Source organism: Leucoraja erinacea, chromosome 8 (genome assembly GCF_028641065.1).
Source record: "Leucoraja erinacea ecotype New England chromosome 8, Leri_hhj_1, whole genome shotgun sequence".
Taxonomy (NCBI): domain Eukaryota; kingdom Metazoa; phylum Chordata; class Chondrichthyes; order Rajiformes; family Rajidae; genus Leucoraja; species Leucoraja erinaceus.
This window is the reverse complement of record NC_073384.1, coordinates 5630718-5648042: the sequence shown is the minus strand read 5'-3', so window position 1 is coordinate 5648042 and position 17325 is coordinate 5630718. Positions and strand designations below refer to the sequence as shown.

At 49.4% G+C, this 17325-nt stretch overlaps 1 protein-coding gene across 2 annotated transcripts in view; it reads left to right on the top strand.

Moving 5' to 3' along the window:
• The first annotated feature begins 582 nt into the window (after nucleotides 1-582).
• The window catches only part of btbd3b (BTB (POZ) domain containing 3b), a 53881-nt gene continuing 37138 nt past the window's right edge, over nucleotides 583-17325 (top strand). The window contains exon 1 of one of the 2 annotated variants that reach the window (XM_055638920.1): nucleotides 583-805. In XM_055638920.1, the coding sequence (XP_055494895.1) occupies nucleotides 769-805 (37 nt within the window). In that variant the 5' untranslated portion in view covers nucleotides 583-768. Of the gene's footprint in view, nucleotides 806-11867; nucleotides 11980-17325 lie in introns of those variants that run through there. The other variant, XM_055638921.1, reaches the window with a different exon arrangement.

Below are 17325 nucleotides of genomic sequence, written 5' to 3'. Positions count from 1 at the left end.
GTGACAAATAAACTTGACTTGACTTGACTTGAGTTTCGAATACTCATAAAAGTGACCCTGCCTTTTTTCCTGAATGTCCGAGATCCTGGCTAGTTAGTTGTGAGTTCGGGCGGCACGGTGGCGCAGCGGTAGAGTTGCTGCCTCACAGCACCAGAGACCCGGGTTCGATCCTGATCCTGTCTGTATGGAGTTTGTACGAAGTTCTCCCCGTGATCGTGTGGGTTTTCCCCGGGTGCTCCGGTTTCCTCCAGCACTCCAAAGACGAACATGTTTGTAGAAATGTTTCAGCCCGAAACGTTGCCTATTTCCTTCGCTCCATAGATGCTGCCTCACCTGCTGAGTTTCTCCAGCACTGGTCGGCATGGACTCGGTGGGCTGAATGGCCTGTTTCCACGCTGTATCTCTAGTCTAAAGAGTTGTGTATGTGTGTGTGTGTGGGGGGGGGGGCATTGGAATAGACCAAGATAGACACAAAATGAGGAAGGGTCTCGACCCATTCCTTCTCCCCAGAGATGCTGCCTGTCCCGCTGAGTTACTCCAGCATTTTGTGTCTCTCTTCGATGTAAATCAGCATCTGCAGTTCCTCCCTGCACACCACGGGAAAGCCCAGTCAGTGAGAGAGTGTTTCACTGTTCAGAGCCACACAGGCAGGCCCCATTGTGTACAAATCTGGCGGAGGATGTGAGGAACAGGATCAGCCAATCCTTTGTACCCTGCCCCGCTAATTCCAGAGCAGCGGTGGGGCCCTGCAATGGGGAGAGCGGCCGGATGCCGAGGAAACTCGCCTTTGGAAGCGCTCGCAGAGGTACGAGACCCACAGTCCCTGGATCTCTCTCTCCCTCTCTCCCTCCCTCCCTTCTTCCCAGCCCACTCTGGTTTGTAAAAACAGCTTCTATAGAAATACGGGGGCGGGTGATCCCGACTTGGACGCTGCCGTGCCGTCTGGGGCTAGAGAGGTGGAGGAATCTGTAGCCTTCCCTCCCTCTCCCTCTCTGTCCCCTTCTCGCTCCCCCTCTCTGTCTCCCTCACTGTCCCCTTCTCTCCCCTCCCCTCTCTCTCTCTCTGTCTCCCTCACTGTCCCCTTCTCTCTCTCCGTCTCTCTCTCTCTCCGTCTCCCTCTCTGTCTCTCTCTCCTCATCTCCCCCTCTCTCACCCCATCTCCCTCCCCCTCTCAGTATCCCTCCCTTTTTTTCTCTCCTCCCTCCCACGTCTCTACATCCCACCCGGCGCTTCGGAGCAGGTCAGTGATATTGCAGTGGGTTAGCAGGGGGTGGTGGGGCAGAGCGGTAGCGGGAGGGTGCGGGTGGGGTGGGGTAGGGAGGGAGTGGGGGTTATGAAACATCTCTGCACAGCCCCGGGCTTGGGGCGGGGAGGGCAGGCGGTGAAATTGCAACAGTGTGAATTGCAACAGTGTGAATTGCAACAGTGTAAATTGCAACAGTGTGAATTGCAACAGTGTGAATTGCAACAAGGTGAATTACCAGCACAACACACACGCCTCGTTCAACAGCGTTGCCTTGTTACACTTATATCGCCAGCACAGTTTTCCAGATCGTATTTTTCCAACATCAGAGGACTATGCAAGGAGGGTGAGGAGGCGGCCTGCGTTCCCCTTCGGATTTGAGGGCTTGAATCGTGTCCCGAGATCTCAGTTTTAGGAAAATAACTGAGGAAGTTTGTCGGTTTTTTTTTCTCTCCTTGAGAGCAACTTTGGTAAAACTACAACTTATTCTAAGCACTCTTTATTTTTAAACCAGCCATCTCATTCGAGCCTCAGCAGCCATGTGGTTTAAGTTTAGTTTTATGACAGGAAGTCTTTTTGCAATTTATTCAGGGCATCCCAGAACATAGTATGAAGTCCATTTTGTAGTGTGTATAATCTAGGCAGCATGTGATATTTGTACAGCAATTGATTTAAAAAAAGAAACCATAATGAATGTTAACGATCATGACTTGTACATGGCAACAGGAATTTAGAACATTGAACAGTACAGCACGGGAACAGGCCATTCGGCCCACAATGTCTGTGCTGAACGTGATGCCAAAATAAACTAAACTCTTCTGCCATATCTCTCCATTCTCCATATCTCTCCATTCCCTGTATATCTATGTATCTAAAACCTTCCTAAATCCCACTGTCATATCTGCCTCCACCACCACCCCTGGCAGCGCGTTCCAGGCACCCAGTGTAAAAATACTTGCCCGCACATCTCCGTTTAACTTTCCCCCTCTCACCTTAAAGTAATGCCCTCTGGTCTTTGACATTTCTACCCTAGTCAAAAAGGTTCTGATTCTCTACCCAATCTATGTCTCTCAAAATTTTATATCCTTCAATTCGGTTTCCCCTCAAACTCCAGAATTCCAGTGAAAACAATCCAAGTGTGTCCAACTTCTCATTAAAGAAGGGTCTCGACCCGGAACGTCACCCATTCCTTCTCTCCAGAGATGCTGCTGCCTGTCCCGCTGAGTTACTCCAGCATTTTGTGTCTCCTCTCATTAAACCTTATACCTTCCAACTCCAGGTAGCATCCTGGTAAAACTTTTACTGCACCTTCACCAAAACCTGCACCCTTCCTCCCTGTGATGGGGTGTCCAGAACTCCACACAACACTTCAATATGACTAGATAGGAACAAAATGCTGGAGAAACTCAGCGGGACAGGCAGCATACCTGGATGGATGACTTCCTGGCACTTATACTTAATGGCCCTGCTGCTGCTTCTTGTGTTTGAGGCAGCAGAAGTCTGCAACAGGGCGATGCCATCCGGTTCGACATGCATAGGTGCCCGCCCTAAAAAGGGCGCATGCTTCGGGTTGGCGCAAGCTGCGATGCTGCTGCTGTCCCTGTTGTCGTTCACCTAACTGAGGTCAGTTGACAGGGCTCACCGCAGGGAGGTCGACAACATGAGCCCCAATGGCCTTGCTAATGAAATATACAATTTGCCCTCTTTACCGTGTTAAGTATTGGGAGGCACGGTGACGCAGCAGTAGAGGTGTTGCCTCACAGCACCAGAGACCCGCTGACTACGGGTCTTGTCTGTATGGAGTTTGTACATTCTCCCTGTGAAACATAGGGTTTGGACACGCTAGAGGCAGGAAACATGTTCTCGATGTTGGGGGAGTCCAAAACCAGGGGCCACAGTTTAAGAATAAGGGGTAAGCCGTTTAGAACGGAGACGAGGAAACACAGAGAGTTGTAAATCAGTGGAATTCTCTGCCTCAGAGGGCGGTGGAGGCCGGTTCTCTGGATACTTTCAAGAGCGAGTTAGATAGGGCTCTTAAAGATAGTGGAGAAAGCGGATATGGGGAGAAGGCAGGAACGGGGTACTGATTGTGGATGATCAGCCATGATCACAGTGAATGGCGGTGCTGGCTTGAAGGGCCGAATGGCCTACTCCTGCACCTATTGTCGATTGTCTATTGTGACCTGCGTGGGTTTTCTCCGGAAGCTCCGGTTTCCTCGCACACTCCAAAGACACACAGGTTTGTAGGTTAATTGGCTTTTGTAAAATTGTAAATTGTTCCTAGTGTGTGTAGGATAGTGGATCGCTGGTCGGCGCGGACTGGGTGGGCCAAAGTTCAGTTTCCGCGCTGTATCTCTAAACTAAACCAAACTAAGTACTTGTGATGCCACATTCAGGGACCTGTGGACTTGGATCCCAAGGTCTCTCTGTACACTAATAGCCCTGTCCCACGGTACGAGTTCATTCCAAGAGCTCTCCCGAGTTTAAAAAAAATCAAGCTCGTGGTAAGCACGGAGAATGAACGTAGCGGGTGCGTCGGAGCTCGGGGACGCCTCTTAGCGCTAACGGCACGTACTCGGGAAGACTCGCTAATGGCAGGTAAGCACGGGGAGAATCGTGAAGATTTTTCAACATGATGAAAAATGACCACAAGAGCCCCAAGTACCGACGAGTGGCCATTACCGTAAATCTCCGAGTTCGAATCAGGGCAAACTCGGGAGAACTCTTGGAATGAACTCGTACCGTGGGGCAGGGGTTATATGCTGTTAAACGTCCTGCCATTCATTTAACTGTATACTTTCTCCTTACATTTGGTTTCCCAAAGTGTCACACTGCACACTTGCCGAGATTAAACTCTATCTGCCGCTTCTCCACCCATTTCTGCAGCTGATCTATTTTCCTGCTGGAGGCTTCAACAGCCTTCTTCACTGCCTGTAACTCCACCACCCTGGATAGATCCCATCTGGTCCAGTGGACTTATCCACCTAATGCTCTTCAAGAGACCCAACGCCATCTCTACCTTAATCTCAAAATGTCCTCGCATATTAGAGTACCCCACACTGATTTTAGTTTAGAGATACAGCTCAGAGACAGGCCCTTCGGCCCACCGAGTCCGCACTGACCAGTGACCCCTGCACACTAATACATGCCAGGGGCAATTTACACTGATACCAAGCCAATTAACCTACAAACCTGTACGTCTTTGGAGTGTGGGAGGAAACTGAAGATCTCGGAGAAAACCCACACGGGTCACGGGGAGAACGTACAAACTCAGTACAGACAGCACCCGTAGTCGGGATCGAACTCGGTAAGTAGATTCCAATAAACAAAGTAACTGCAGGTGCTGAAGTTCTGAAATAAATTCAGAAAATGGCAGGAACACTCGGTAGGTCAGACAGCATCTGTGGAAGGGGAAACAGTTAATGTTTCAGGGCTAAGACCCTTACCAGAACTGACAAAACAAATTAGCCTTGGCCAGAGAAAACAAGTTATTCTGAAGACTAACAGAAGATAGACACAAAAAAAACAATGTAACTCAGCGGGTTGGGCAGCATCTCTGGAGAAAAGGAATAGGTGACGTTTCGGGTCGAGGCCCCTTCTTCAGCCTGAGAGTCGGGGGGAGAGGGAAACGAGAGATATAGACAGTGATGTAGAGAGATAGAGAGCAAAAGAATGAAAGATATTCAAAAAAGTAACAATGATCAAGGAAAGGTAGAGCCCACAATGGTCCATTGTTGGTTGTGGGGAAGGTGATAACAAGTTACACCGAAAGTGAAACTCAACAGGGCGACAATGAAACTAGTACGATGACTAGGGTGGGGGCGAGACAGGCAAGGGGTGCAAGGGTTGCTTGAAGCTAGAGAAATCAACATTCATAATGCCGGGTTGTAAGTTTGTGACCATCTTCGGTTTAAACCTGCATCTGCAGTTCCTTCCTACACATTCTCCTTCCACAGATGCTGCCTGACCTGCTGAGTACTCAGCTTTCAAGAGGGAGCTAGATAGGGCTCTTAAAAATAGCGGAGTCAGGGGATATGGGGAGAAGGCAGGAACGGGGTACTGATTGGGGATGATCAGCCATGATCACATTGAATGGCGGTGCTGGCTCGAAGGGTCAAATGGCCTACTCCTGCACCTGTTGTCTAGTGTCCATTGTCTATTTAGTCCAAAGACTAAGTTTTAGTTTAGATGGACACAAAGTGCTGGAGTAACTTCGCAGGTCAGGCAGCATCACTGGAGAACATTGATAGTCACGTTTCGGGTCGGGATCCTTCTTCAGAATTCATCCTCAAGATGAGTCCCAACCCGAAATGTCACCCATCCTTTTTCTCCAGAGATGCTGCCTGACCCGCTGAGTTACTCCAGCACTTTGTGTCCATCCTCGGTATAAACCAGCATCTTCGGTTCATGTTTGAGAAAGAGCTGCAGATGCTGGAAAAATCGAAGGTAGACAAAAATGCTGGAGGAATTCAGCGGGTGAGGAGCGAAGGAAGAGGCGACGTTTCGGGTCGAGGCCCTTCTTCAGACTGAGTTCAATGTTTCTACAAACAGGAGGGCAGCTATGGAGAGCATAGGACCACTCAGGGATAATGGAAGGCATTTATACAGTTCATTGTACCTACAATCCAGCACCTCTTGTCCAGTTTCTAATTTCACTTTACAGTTTGCACAGTTTGGCAAATGGATGCGTAGATATTATATTAACACAAATACTTGTACCATCTCTTTCCTACTTGTCCGAAAGGCATTTTCGTCGGGCACTTTAGCCAAATTAAGGGCCTGTCCCACTTGTGGGACCTAATCGGCCAGTTCTGGCTAGTTTGCCCTCGATTCATACTCGCAGCATGGTCGACATGAGGTCGTAGGATGTCTTCCTAACTCTCCCTCATGCTCGAGAATAGTCCCCGCGTACTCGAGGCCTCAGCTAGGTCGCGGCGTTTCTTTTCAACGTTGACAAATGCCCGCGAGTAAAAAAAGGTCGCCATGGAAAAAAATCAATACTTTTTTAAACTCGTAGGTTTAGTCGTAGTAGGTCGGCATGTTAGTCGTGGGTAGTTGAAGGTAGTCGTAGATAGTCTTCATCATAGTCGAAGGGAGGTCGAAGGATATCGAGGGAGGTCGGCTTCACTCTCCACTATTCGGTGTCCAATTTTCCCGAAGTTAGTTGTAGCTGGTCTTCAACATAGTCGAAGGAGGTCTTCAACATGTCATTTCTTCAAACTCTCCAAAACTCTTCTAAACTCGCGAATTGGGTCGCCCAAGTGGGACAGCCCCTTTACAGGCCCCTTTAAGATGGGTGGAAACATGTTTTCCTGCCATTTAAAGGCTTCCTGTTCAGCTGCATTTAAACACCATGTGGTAACTCGCGTGTCAGACAATGGATCAATGGCTAGTTTGCACGTACAGTGTTCGTGTTTTAATCAGTGCCCCCGCTGTTCATTTTGCTGTTAGACTGAGCCATATGAGCCTACGTTACAGCTCTGTCTGAAGAAGGGTCCCGACCCGAAACGTCAACCATTGCTTTTGGTGGCCCTGTCCCACTTAGGTGACTTCTTAGGCGACTGCAGGAGACTATGCAGTCGCCACATGTTCGCGAGTGGTTGCCGGGGAGTCGCCTTCATGGTCGTGAGGAGTTCCCGCATCCTGGGAACTAGTCGCGGCCTCGTTATGGTCGCCGTGAATCATGTTGACAAATTAGCGGCGACTGGAACGAAGCCGCCATGGAGAGTAGCGAGAATTTGCGTGCCGTAGGCGGGTCGCCAGGAGGTCGAAGGTTCTCGTAGGTTGTAGCCGGTGCTGACTGGTGAATTTCATTGGTTCATTGGGGAAAAATAGGTGAGCAGTAGTTTTCAGAACCGAGGATAACCCACCGGTAATGTTAAATGTTCCGCCGAGCTTCACAGCCGTGTATCTCTTGCTTCTTAAAAGTTGTGCCTCCCCCCCTTCTCCCTTCCCTCCCCCCCCCCCCTCCTTTAAAGTGATCTTGGGTTTGCACCGTGTGAACATTTTAGGCAGGGCAAGGGGGGGGGGGGGGGGGGGGCGCTGTCTAAAAAATTCACATGGGCTGGTGAAGGAAGCGATGTGTGTGTGTGTGTGTGTGAGTGCGTGCGTGTGTGTGTGCGCGTGTGTGTGCGTGTATGTGTGTGTGTGTGTCTGTGTGTGTGGGTGCGTGCGAGTGTGCGTGTGTGTGTGTGTGTGTGTGTGTGTGTGTGTGTGTGTGTGTGGGTGTGTGTGTGTGTGTGTGTGTGCGTGTGTGTGTGTGTGGGTGCGTGTGCGTGTGTGTGTTTTTGTGTGTGTGTGTGTGTGTGTGGGTTTGTGTTTGTGTGTGTGTGTGGGTGCGTGTGTGTGTGTGTGTGCGTGTGCGTGTGCGTGTGTGTGTGTGTGTGTGCGTGTGTCTGTGTGTGCGTGTGTGTGTGTGCGTGCGTGTGTGTGCGTGTGTGTGTGTGTGTGTGTGCGTGTGTGTGTGTGTGTGTGTGTGTGTGTGTGTGTGTGTGTGTATGTGTGTGTGTGTATGTATGTGTGTGTGTGTGTGTGTGTGTGTGTGTGTGTGTGTGTGTGTGTGTGTGTGTGTGTGTGTGTGTGTGTGTGTGTGTGTGTGTGTGTGTGTGTGTGTGTGTGTGTGTGTGTGGGTGTGTGCGTGTGTGTGCGTGCGTGTGTGTGTGTGTTCCACTCTGACAGTCGCCGTTCCAGTTGCCGGTTTATCAGGCGAGTGCTGGCAACTTGACAGTCGCCGGCAGTCCGCTGAAAAATCGCCAAAGTGGGACAGCCCCATGTTACTCCGGCATTTTGTGTATTTATCCACCCATCACTTGCCAGGCATTGTACCACCCCCACCTCTCTTCCAGCTTTCTCCCCATTACTAATCAGCCTGCTGACCCCAAAAGTCAGGCAGAGAGAGGCGTAGATAGGGTAGACAGTCAGAACCTATTTTCCAGGGCCTGTTTCTGCACTGCTCTATGTTCTATGTCGCCTGTAGGTTACCCAGGGATGCAGCCTGAACCGCTGAGTTTATTTTTGTAAACCAGTATCAGTGTGTCACAGTGGCGCAGCGGTAGAGTTGCTGCCTCACAGCACCAGAGACAGGTGCTGTCTGTACGGAGTTTGCATGTTCTCCCCCCCCGTAACCTGCGTGGGTTTTCTCCGGTTTCCTCCCACACTCCAAAGACGTACAGGTTTGTAGGTTAATTGGCTTCTGTAAAATTGTGCCTGGCTCGTGTAGGATGGTGCTAGTGTACAGGAGTGGACTCGATGGGCCGAAGGGCCTGTTTCCGCTCTGTATCTCTAAAGCCTAAAGCATCTGCAGTTTCTTATGTCTAGAGAAATAGTGTTCTGTTATTAGCTCAAAGCATTTATCTATACAGTACGGTAAGAACTTAGAATTCTGCAAATAGGCCTGAAGACGGGTCTCAATCCGAAACGTCACCCATTCCTTCTCTCCAGAGATGCTGCATTTATTTCTATTCTGCAAATGGAAATTGAAACTCATTGAAACTTACAGACTAATGAAAGGCACAGGTTGGGAGAGTCTAGGGCCAGAGGTCACAGCCTCAGAATTAAAGGGCGCTCTTTTGGAAAAGAGGTGAGGAGGAACTTCTTTAGTCAGAGGGTGGTTAATCTGTGGAACTCATTGCCACAGAGGGCTTTGGAGACTGTCAGTGGATATTTTTTAAGGCAGAGATAGATACTTGATTAGGACGGGTGTCAAGGGTTATGGGAGAAGGCAGGAAAATGGGATTAGGAGGCAGGGATCAGCCATGAGTGAATGGCGGAGACCCGATGGGCCGAATGGCCTAATTCTACTCCTATAACTTGAGAACGTGACATTGTTACAAAATCGGCTGTTTAAAAGCCCTGTCTCACGGTACAAGCTAATTCAAGAGCTAATTAAAAAAAAAATCAAACTCGTGTTAAGCACATAGAATGTACGTAGCGGGTACGTCGGAGCTCGGGGACGTCTCTTAGCGGCTCGTAACGCTAACGGCAGGTACTAGGGAAACGCGGTAAGCTCGGGAAGACTCGTGAAGATTTTTCAACATGTTTGAAAAATGTCCACGAGAGCCCCGAGTACCTGCGTGCGGACATTACCCGTAAATCTCCGAGTTCGAATCAGGGGAAACTCGGGAGAACTCTTGAATGCGCTCGTACAGTGGGACAGGGTTTTAACTTTATATCGGAGATTAATGGGGTTTTGCGAATCGAGTTAGTTAAAGGACTTTGTGGCATGAACTGCTTTGGAAGCAGATCAGTCACCATCTCATTCAATAGTGGAGCAGGCACGACAGGCTAAATGGCCTACTCCTGCTTCAATGTTCCAAGCCAGATGGCAATTTATAGCAAACAAGCTTATAATTACCAGACTCAGGCAGATAATCAGAGAGCATTTTACATTTACTTCATGAATAAGCTTAATAAATGCTGCTAAGCCCATTGTCTTGATGCTCTTTATAAGTGAAAAGCAATTCCATGGTGGTAGCTCCAAGGTATTCCAGTTACAGGGATTGATGTGGAATATACTCCTGTTCATAGTGTCTTTCCAACTTTTGATATAATTACTGCCTTGTAATTAATTTCCCTGTATGTTATGTCATTAAAAGGACAGAATATCACAGTGAACATGCAATGCTCATCAGTTCATAAGAGATAGGAGCAGAATTAGGCCATTCGGCCCATTATGCCTACTCCACCATTCAATCATGGCTGATCTATCTTTCCCTCTCAACCCCATTCTCCTGACTCACCCCCCCTTGACAAACGAACTAATCAAGAATCTGTCAATCTGCACCTTAAAAAATATCCATTGACTTGGCCTCCACAGCCTTCTGTGGCAAAGAATTCCATAGATTCACCACCCTCTGACTAAAGAAATTTCTCTTCATCTCCTTCCGAATGCCCCTGTCCCGGAGGTTTTTGTCAGTTTCCCTACCTGCTTCCACTACCTGCAACCTCCGGCAACCACCTGCAACCTCCGGTAACCGCACGGAAACCTTGGGTGGGGCGCAAAGTCTCCAGAGGTTTCCGTTCATGTTTCCTAAGTGGGACAGGGGCATAATGGGACGTCGTTCTATTCTGAGGCTGTGGCCTTTGGTCCTAGACTCTCCCACTAGTGGAAACATCCTCTTCACATCCACTCTATCCAGGCCTTTTATTATTCGGTAGGTTTCAATGTGGTCCCCACTCATCCTTCCGAACTCCAGCGAGTACAGGCTCAGTGCCGACAAACGCTCATCATACGTTTGAAAGCAGAGGACATGGAATCTAGGACAGTTCAATGTTTCTGTGAGGATTTTAGTGTCCACATCCGTGTAGTGGAAACAGAATGAAATCCTTTCCCTTATAAACTCGGAATTAAAAGACATTCCTTTGGTCAGTTCTGGAGTTGGGCCAGCATAGAATGAAGGGGGGACCCAGCGGGGGGGGGGGGGGGGGGGGTTTGCTGCCATGTAGGGTCGCCAACTTCCTCACTCCCAAATAAGGGACAAAAGGCCAAAATACGGGACGAATTCCCGACGGCAATCTGTTGACCGACTCGGCCGTGTCTGGGTGAATGATGAGTTGGCCCCGGGTGCTGGACTGCACACAAAGTCCAGCCCGCCGGGCCAGCTGAGGAGTTTTGGCCCGCGCCGCGCGCAAAGTCCGGCGCCCCGTCCAACTCATGAACTGATGATCAGCCATGAGAAGGAGGGGGGGTGGTGGTGTCGGCGGTAAGCGAAGGTCCGATGGTCGGACAGCCGGTCGACGGGGCCGCGGTCGAGGCGCTGTTGCTGCTGCTGCACTCCACTCCACGGGCTGCACTACGTCGGGACGGGTGAGGCGGGCCCGGAGACCAGACAGTCCCCTCGATCCGAGTAGTAACGGTCAAATACGGGACAAGGGTGGTCCCGTACGGGACAAACCAATTTAGCCCAATATACGGGATGTCCCGGCTAATACGGGACAGTTGACAACCCTACCGCCACGGCAGTAGATAGGAATGTTCGGCGAACTTTTATAACTTTGCCAGCGCCAGAACGTGACAGTGTGGGCAAGTTGGGCCGAAGGGCCTGTTCCAACACTGTATCACTCGACGACTGGGCTACATCCACAGTAACTAACATACAAAGGCAGACTCATTGTGCCCAAACTAACGGGGAAATGGCCGGCATTTGCTCTCTTCTCATCCACATCCTACTGATAAATAAAACAAGAGCACAGGATATCCTATAATTAGCTGGAGTATATGTGTTGTTTTCTGCCAAGTCAGCAGTATCCTTGACAACTCCAACAAACATCGCCAAATTGCAAAGACCTTTCCTGCGCAGTTGTGCCGCCGACAAACTAATTTTAAACACATCGACAACTTATGTCGATTGTTGGGGATTCAGTGTCAGAATTGGTCCAAAACGCCGCAGCGAGACTCCTGACAGTCACCGGATAAAGGGACCAGATCACCCCTACTCTGGCCTCTCTCCACTGGCTCCCTGTGCGGTTCCGAATCAATTTGAAGCTCCACCTTTTTGTGTGTGTGTGTGTAGGATAGTATTAGTGTGCGGGGATCGCTGGTGGGCCGAAGGGCCTGTTTCCGTGCTGTATCTCTAAACTAAACTAAAAAATCTATAACAGCCTCTGTTCTTTCTTGCAGGGGAAGGTTGCATGCAAACCATGCTAGTGGACATATAGGGAAGAGCAACATTTGCTGTCACTTGGAGAAGATTTGTCAGTCCCCATTCTGAAGCGTGTCCTGACAGTTTTGCTTCAAGGTGCGGCTTTATGGGACTATTGGTCAGGTCGCATTTAGAGTATTGTGTGCGGCCCGGATCACCCCATTAGAGGAAGGATGAGAAGAATTTGGTCACAGAGTGCTGGAATAACTCAGCGGGTCAGGCAACATCTCTGGAGAAAAAGGATGGGTTACTATTCGGGTCGGAACCCTTCTTCAGACTGAACGTACGTAGATTTGGGGGGGGGGGGGGGGGGGGGGGGGGGGGACATTGAGGTAGGAAAAGGCCGTAACAAAGCAGGGCTGGCAATAGATGATTAAGAGTGGAGCCCACAATGGCCCATTGTTGGCTGGGGAAGAGGTGATAATGAAGGGGGACACGGATGGGAACAGTGGAACGACTAGGGTGGGGGAGGGGGAATGATGTCTGGATTAGATGGTATTAGCTACAGGGAGACTAGTGTTGCCAACTGCCCCGTATTAGCCGGGACATCCCGTATATTGGGATAAATTGGTTTGTCCCGTACGGGACCGCCCTTGTCCCGTATTTGACCGCTACTACACGGGTCGAGGGGACTGTCGGGTCGGAGCGTTGCATCCGGCCCCGCCTCACCCGCCCCGACGTAGTGCAGCCCGTGGAGTGCAGCAGCAGCAGCAGCAGCGCCTCGCCCGTGGCCCCGTCGGTCGGCGGCAGCCCGGCCAGCTGTCCGACCTTCGGGCCTTCGCTTACCGCCGACACCACCACCACCCCTCCTTCTTGTGGCCGATTATCGGTTCATGAGTTGGACGGGGCGCCGAACTTTGCGTGCGACATCGCGCGGCCCGGGCCAAAACTCCTCAGCTGGCCCGCCGGCTGGGCTTTGTGTGCAGTCCAGCACCCGGGCCCAACTCATCATTCACCCAGACACGGCCGAGTGGGTCAACAAATTGCCGTCGGGAATTTGTCCCTTATTGTGACCTTTTGTTCCTTATTTGGGAGCGAGGAAGTTGGCGCACCCTAATGGAGAGGTTGGATAGTCGGTGTTTTTTACACTGTAACGTTGGAGGTTGCATGGAGACCTGATGGAAGTATATAAAATTATGAGAGGCATAGATAGGGTAGACAGTCACAACCTTTCTACCGCGATGGAAATATGATATAATAATGGGTGTAGCTGTAAGATGAGAGGGGCAAAGTTTAAAGGAGATGTGCGGGGCAGGTTTGTTTACACCGATGGTGGTGGGTGTCTGGGACTCGCTGCTAGAGTTGGTGGTGGAGGCAGATACGATAGCGGTGTTTGAGGCTTTTAGATCTGCACATGGATATGCAAGGAATGGAGGGACATGGATCATGTGCGGGCATAACAAGAGTTGGTCTAGACATTAGACAATAGGTGCAGGAGTAGGCCATTCGGCCCTTCGAGCCAGCACCGCCATTCAATGTGATCATGGCCCCAATGATCATCCCCCAATCAGACTACCCCTATCTAGTTCCTGCCTCCACTGCCCTCCCCACAGACTCACCACTATCCCCCGTGACTCCTTATTCTATCCCCTTTAAGGGACCTCCTATCTAACCAAGCTCTCTTTATGAAGCATCCAGGGAATTGGCCTCCGACTGCTTTCTGAGAAGGGTCAGAGAATTCCACCTCCGCAGATTCACAACTCTCACTTTCGGGTGAAGAAGTTTTTATTTATCTCCGCGCAGAAATCTAAAGTGACCTACCACTTATAGAGACTTAATTTTACCTGTGAAAATCCCCGGGTGGGGAGAACGTACAAACTCTGGACTACCCCGGGATTGAAAACGCTGTGAGGCAGCAACTTACCGCTGAGAACATGTTTACTTTGTGTCTCCTGCTTCTAGGTGCGTGTCCAATCATGGCTTATCTTCAGTAGCCTTCTCCCCATATCCACTCGCCTTTAAAACTAATCTTATATGTTTCAATAAGATTCCCTCTCATCCTTCTAACTTCCACTGTATACAAGCCCAGCCGCTCCATTGACAGTCCCGCCACCCCGGGTGTTAAGCTTGTGAACCTACGCTGCACTCCCTCAATAGCAAGAATGTCCTTCCTCAAATTAGGGGACCAAAACTGCACACAATACTCCAAGTGTGGTCTCACTAGAGCCCTGTACAACTGCAGAAGGACCTCTTTGCTCCTAAACGCAACTCCTCTTGTTATGAAGGCCAACATGGCATGGGCGGAAATACTGAGGGGGGGGGGGGGGGGGTGTCCCCCCGTGTTTGGAAAGGTGAGAGACAATTCCCCCCCCCCCCCCCATGTTTTGTGAAACTGCCCAGGACTAGCTCAGTTCCCAGGTCACGAAAACGAATCGAAAAAAAATACGCCTGCGGGCCGGATGATTTTGGGTTAAGGGCCGGACCCGGCCCGTGGGCCGTAGGTTGCCCACCCCTGTCCCCAGATGCCCGGCCACATTGTGTCCTCTCCATGTTTTAAAAGCGATTTCCGCCCATGCAACATGCCATTAGCTTTCTTCGCTGCCTGCTGTACCTGCATGCTTACATTCATTGACTGATGAACAAGGACCCCCAGATCCCGTTGTACTTCCCCTTTTCCCAATATGACACCATTTAGATAATAATCTGCCTTCCTGTTTTTGCCACCAAAGTGGATAACCTCACGTTTATCCACATTAAACTGCCATGCACCTGCCCACTCCCCCAACCTGTCCCAAGTCACCCTGCATCCTCATAGCATCCTCCTCACACTTCACACTGCCACCCAGCTTTGTGTCATCTGCAAATTTGCGAATGTTACTTTGAATCCCTTCATCCAAATCATTGATGTATATTGTAAATAGCTGCGGTCCCAGCACCGAGCCTTGCGGTACCCCACTAGTCACTGCCTGCCATTCTGAAAGGGACCCGTTAATCCCTACTCTTTGTTTCCTGTCTGCCAACCATTTTTCTATCCATGTCAGTACCCTACCCCCAATACCAATTTATTTGGAAAAGTCTGTTTAAAGAGTAGAGGGAAACGGAACTGACAACAATTACAGCAACTTTTCCCCATAAAAAAAGGGTGATGTGTTCACAAAAGTGTAGAGGCTGGATATTAGCTACATCATGTGCATGAAATCAACTTCAATCACCAGCTGTAGTGGGCTACCACGATGAGGTAATTGGACTGGCCTTATATTGTCCAACTGTGAATCACTGATATTACCAATGTTATTGGGAGATTTATCTGCACATCGATCACCACTGTTTAGCTCAGGGGTGGGGAACTTGCTGCCTTCTAGGCCACTAAGTGCGGGCTTTTGAATGAATCCAAATTTTGTAGAACAAATCCTTTTATTTTTATTAATATGTTTTTGTTCGTCATTCATTCTTTTTTATTTTAATCTTAACATGAACGTACTTAAAATACCAAAGAGTAACATAGAAACACAGAAAGATAGAAAATAGGTGCAGGAGCAGGCCATTCGGCCCTTCGAGTCAACACCGCCGTTCATTGTGTTTAAGAAGGAACTGCAGATGCTGGAGAATCGAAGGTACACAAAAAAAGCTGGAGAAACTCAGCGGGTGCAGCAGCATCTATGGAGCGAAGGAAATAGGCAACGTTGCCTATTTCCTTTGCTCCATAGATGCTGCTGCACCCGCTGAGTTTCTCCAGCTTTTTTGTGTACCCGCCATTCATTGTGATCATGGCTGATCGTCCCCAATCAATAACCCGTGCCTGCCTTCTCCCCATAGCCCTTGATTCCACTAGCCCCTAGAGCTCTATCTAAGTGGCAGGGAATTCAATAAATTCCTAACTCTCTGGGAGAAAAAGTTTCTCACCGCAGTCTTAAATGGCTTCCCCTTTCTTCTAAGACTGTGGCCCCTGGTTCTGGACTCGCCCAACATTGGGAACATTTTTCCTGCATCGAGCTTGTCCAGTCAATGAAATAATCCTATATCAAATTGAAGTTTCTTGGGATGCGACCTTATTAGATTACAGCTAACTTAATGCGGCATTCCAACATGAAAAGGTTCCCCACCCCTGGTTTAGCTCATGGAATCATAAATCATACAGATCTTCTTTGTACCTTGATGGGTGAATCTATGATGAGGGTTTGTCGGCACTGGGCCTGTACTTGCTGGAATTTAGAAGGATGAGGGGGTGACCTCGTTGAGACTTACCAAGTAATGAAAGGCTTGGATAGAGTGGATGTGGAGAGGATGTTTCCACTGGTGGGAGAGTCTAGGACCAGAGGTCACAGCCTCAGAATTAAATGACGTTCTTTTAGGAAGGAGATGAGGAGGAATTTCTTTAGTCAGAGGGTGGTGAATCTGTGGAATTCTTTGCCACAGAAGGCTGTGGAGGCCAAGTCAGTTGATATTTTTAAGGCAGAGATAGATATATTCTTGATTAGTACGGGTGTTGGGTTATGGGGAGAAGGCAGGAGAATGGGGTTGGGACGGAGAGATAGATCAGTCATGATTGAATGGCAGAGTAGACTTGATGGGCCGAATGGCCTAATTCTGCCACTATCACTTATGACCTTATTCTCAACCTTCCACCTAATCTATGTCCCGCTGGAGTCTGAGACGACCTGTGACACTTCCTCAAGATCTGCGACACTAACTTTCATGTCTTTCGCAAAGTTACTGCTCATATCGAATAGTGAAAGGCTTGGATGGAGTGGGATGTGGAGAGGATGTTTCCACTGGTGAGAGACTCTAGGACCAGAGGCCACAGTCTCAGAATAAAAGGACGTACCTTTAGAAAAGAGATGAGGAGGAATTACTTTAGTCAGAGGGTGGTGAATCTGTGGACTTCATTGCCACAGAGGGCAGTGGAGGCCGTCAGTGGATTTTCTTTAAGGTGGAGATAGATAGATTCTTGATTAGTACGGGTGTCAGGGGTTATGGGGGGAAGGCAGGAGAATGGGGTTGAGGGGGAAAGATAGATCAGTCATGATTGAACGGTGGAGTAGGCTTAATTCTGCTCCTTATCACTTATGAACTTATGTGTTGCGGGCAGAGCACCAAGGCAAATTCCTTGTATGTGAATATACTTGGCCAATAAACGGATTTGTTCATTGTACCGTGATACGCAGGGAATGGAGGGATGGGGGTCACTTGCAGGCAGAGGAGATTTGTTTACCTTGGCATCATGTTAGTCAGTTAGTTAGTTTAGTTTATTGTCACGTGTACCGAGGTACAGTGAAAAGCCTTTGTTGCGTGCTAACCAGTCAGCGGAAAGGCCACACCTGATTACAATCGAGCCGTCCACAGTGTACAGATACATGATAAACGGAATAACGTTTAGTGCAAGATAAAGTCCAGTAAAGTCTGGTGAAAGATTGTTCGATGGCCTCCAATGAGGTAGACGGGAGGTCAGGACCGCTCTCTAGTTGGTGGCAGGATGGTTCAGTTGCCTGATAACAGCTGGGA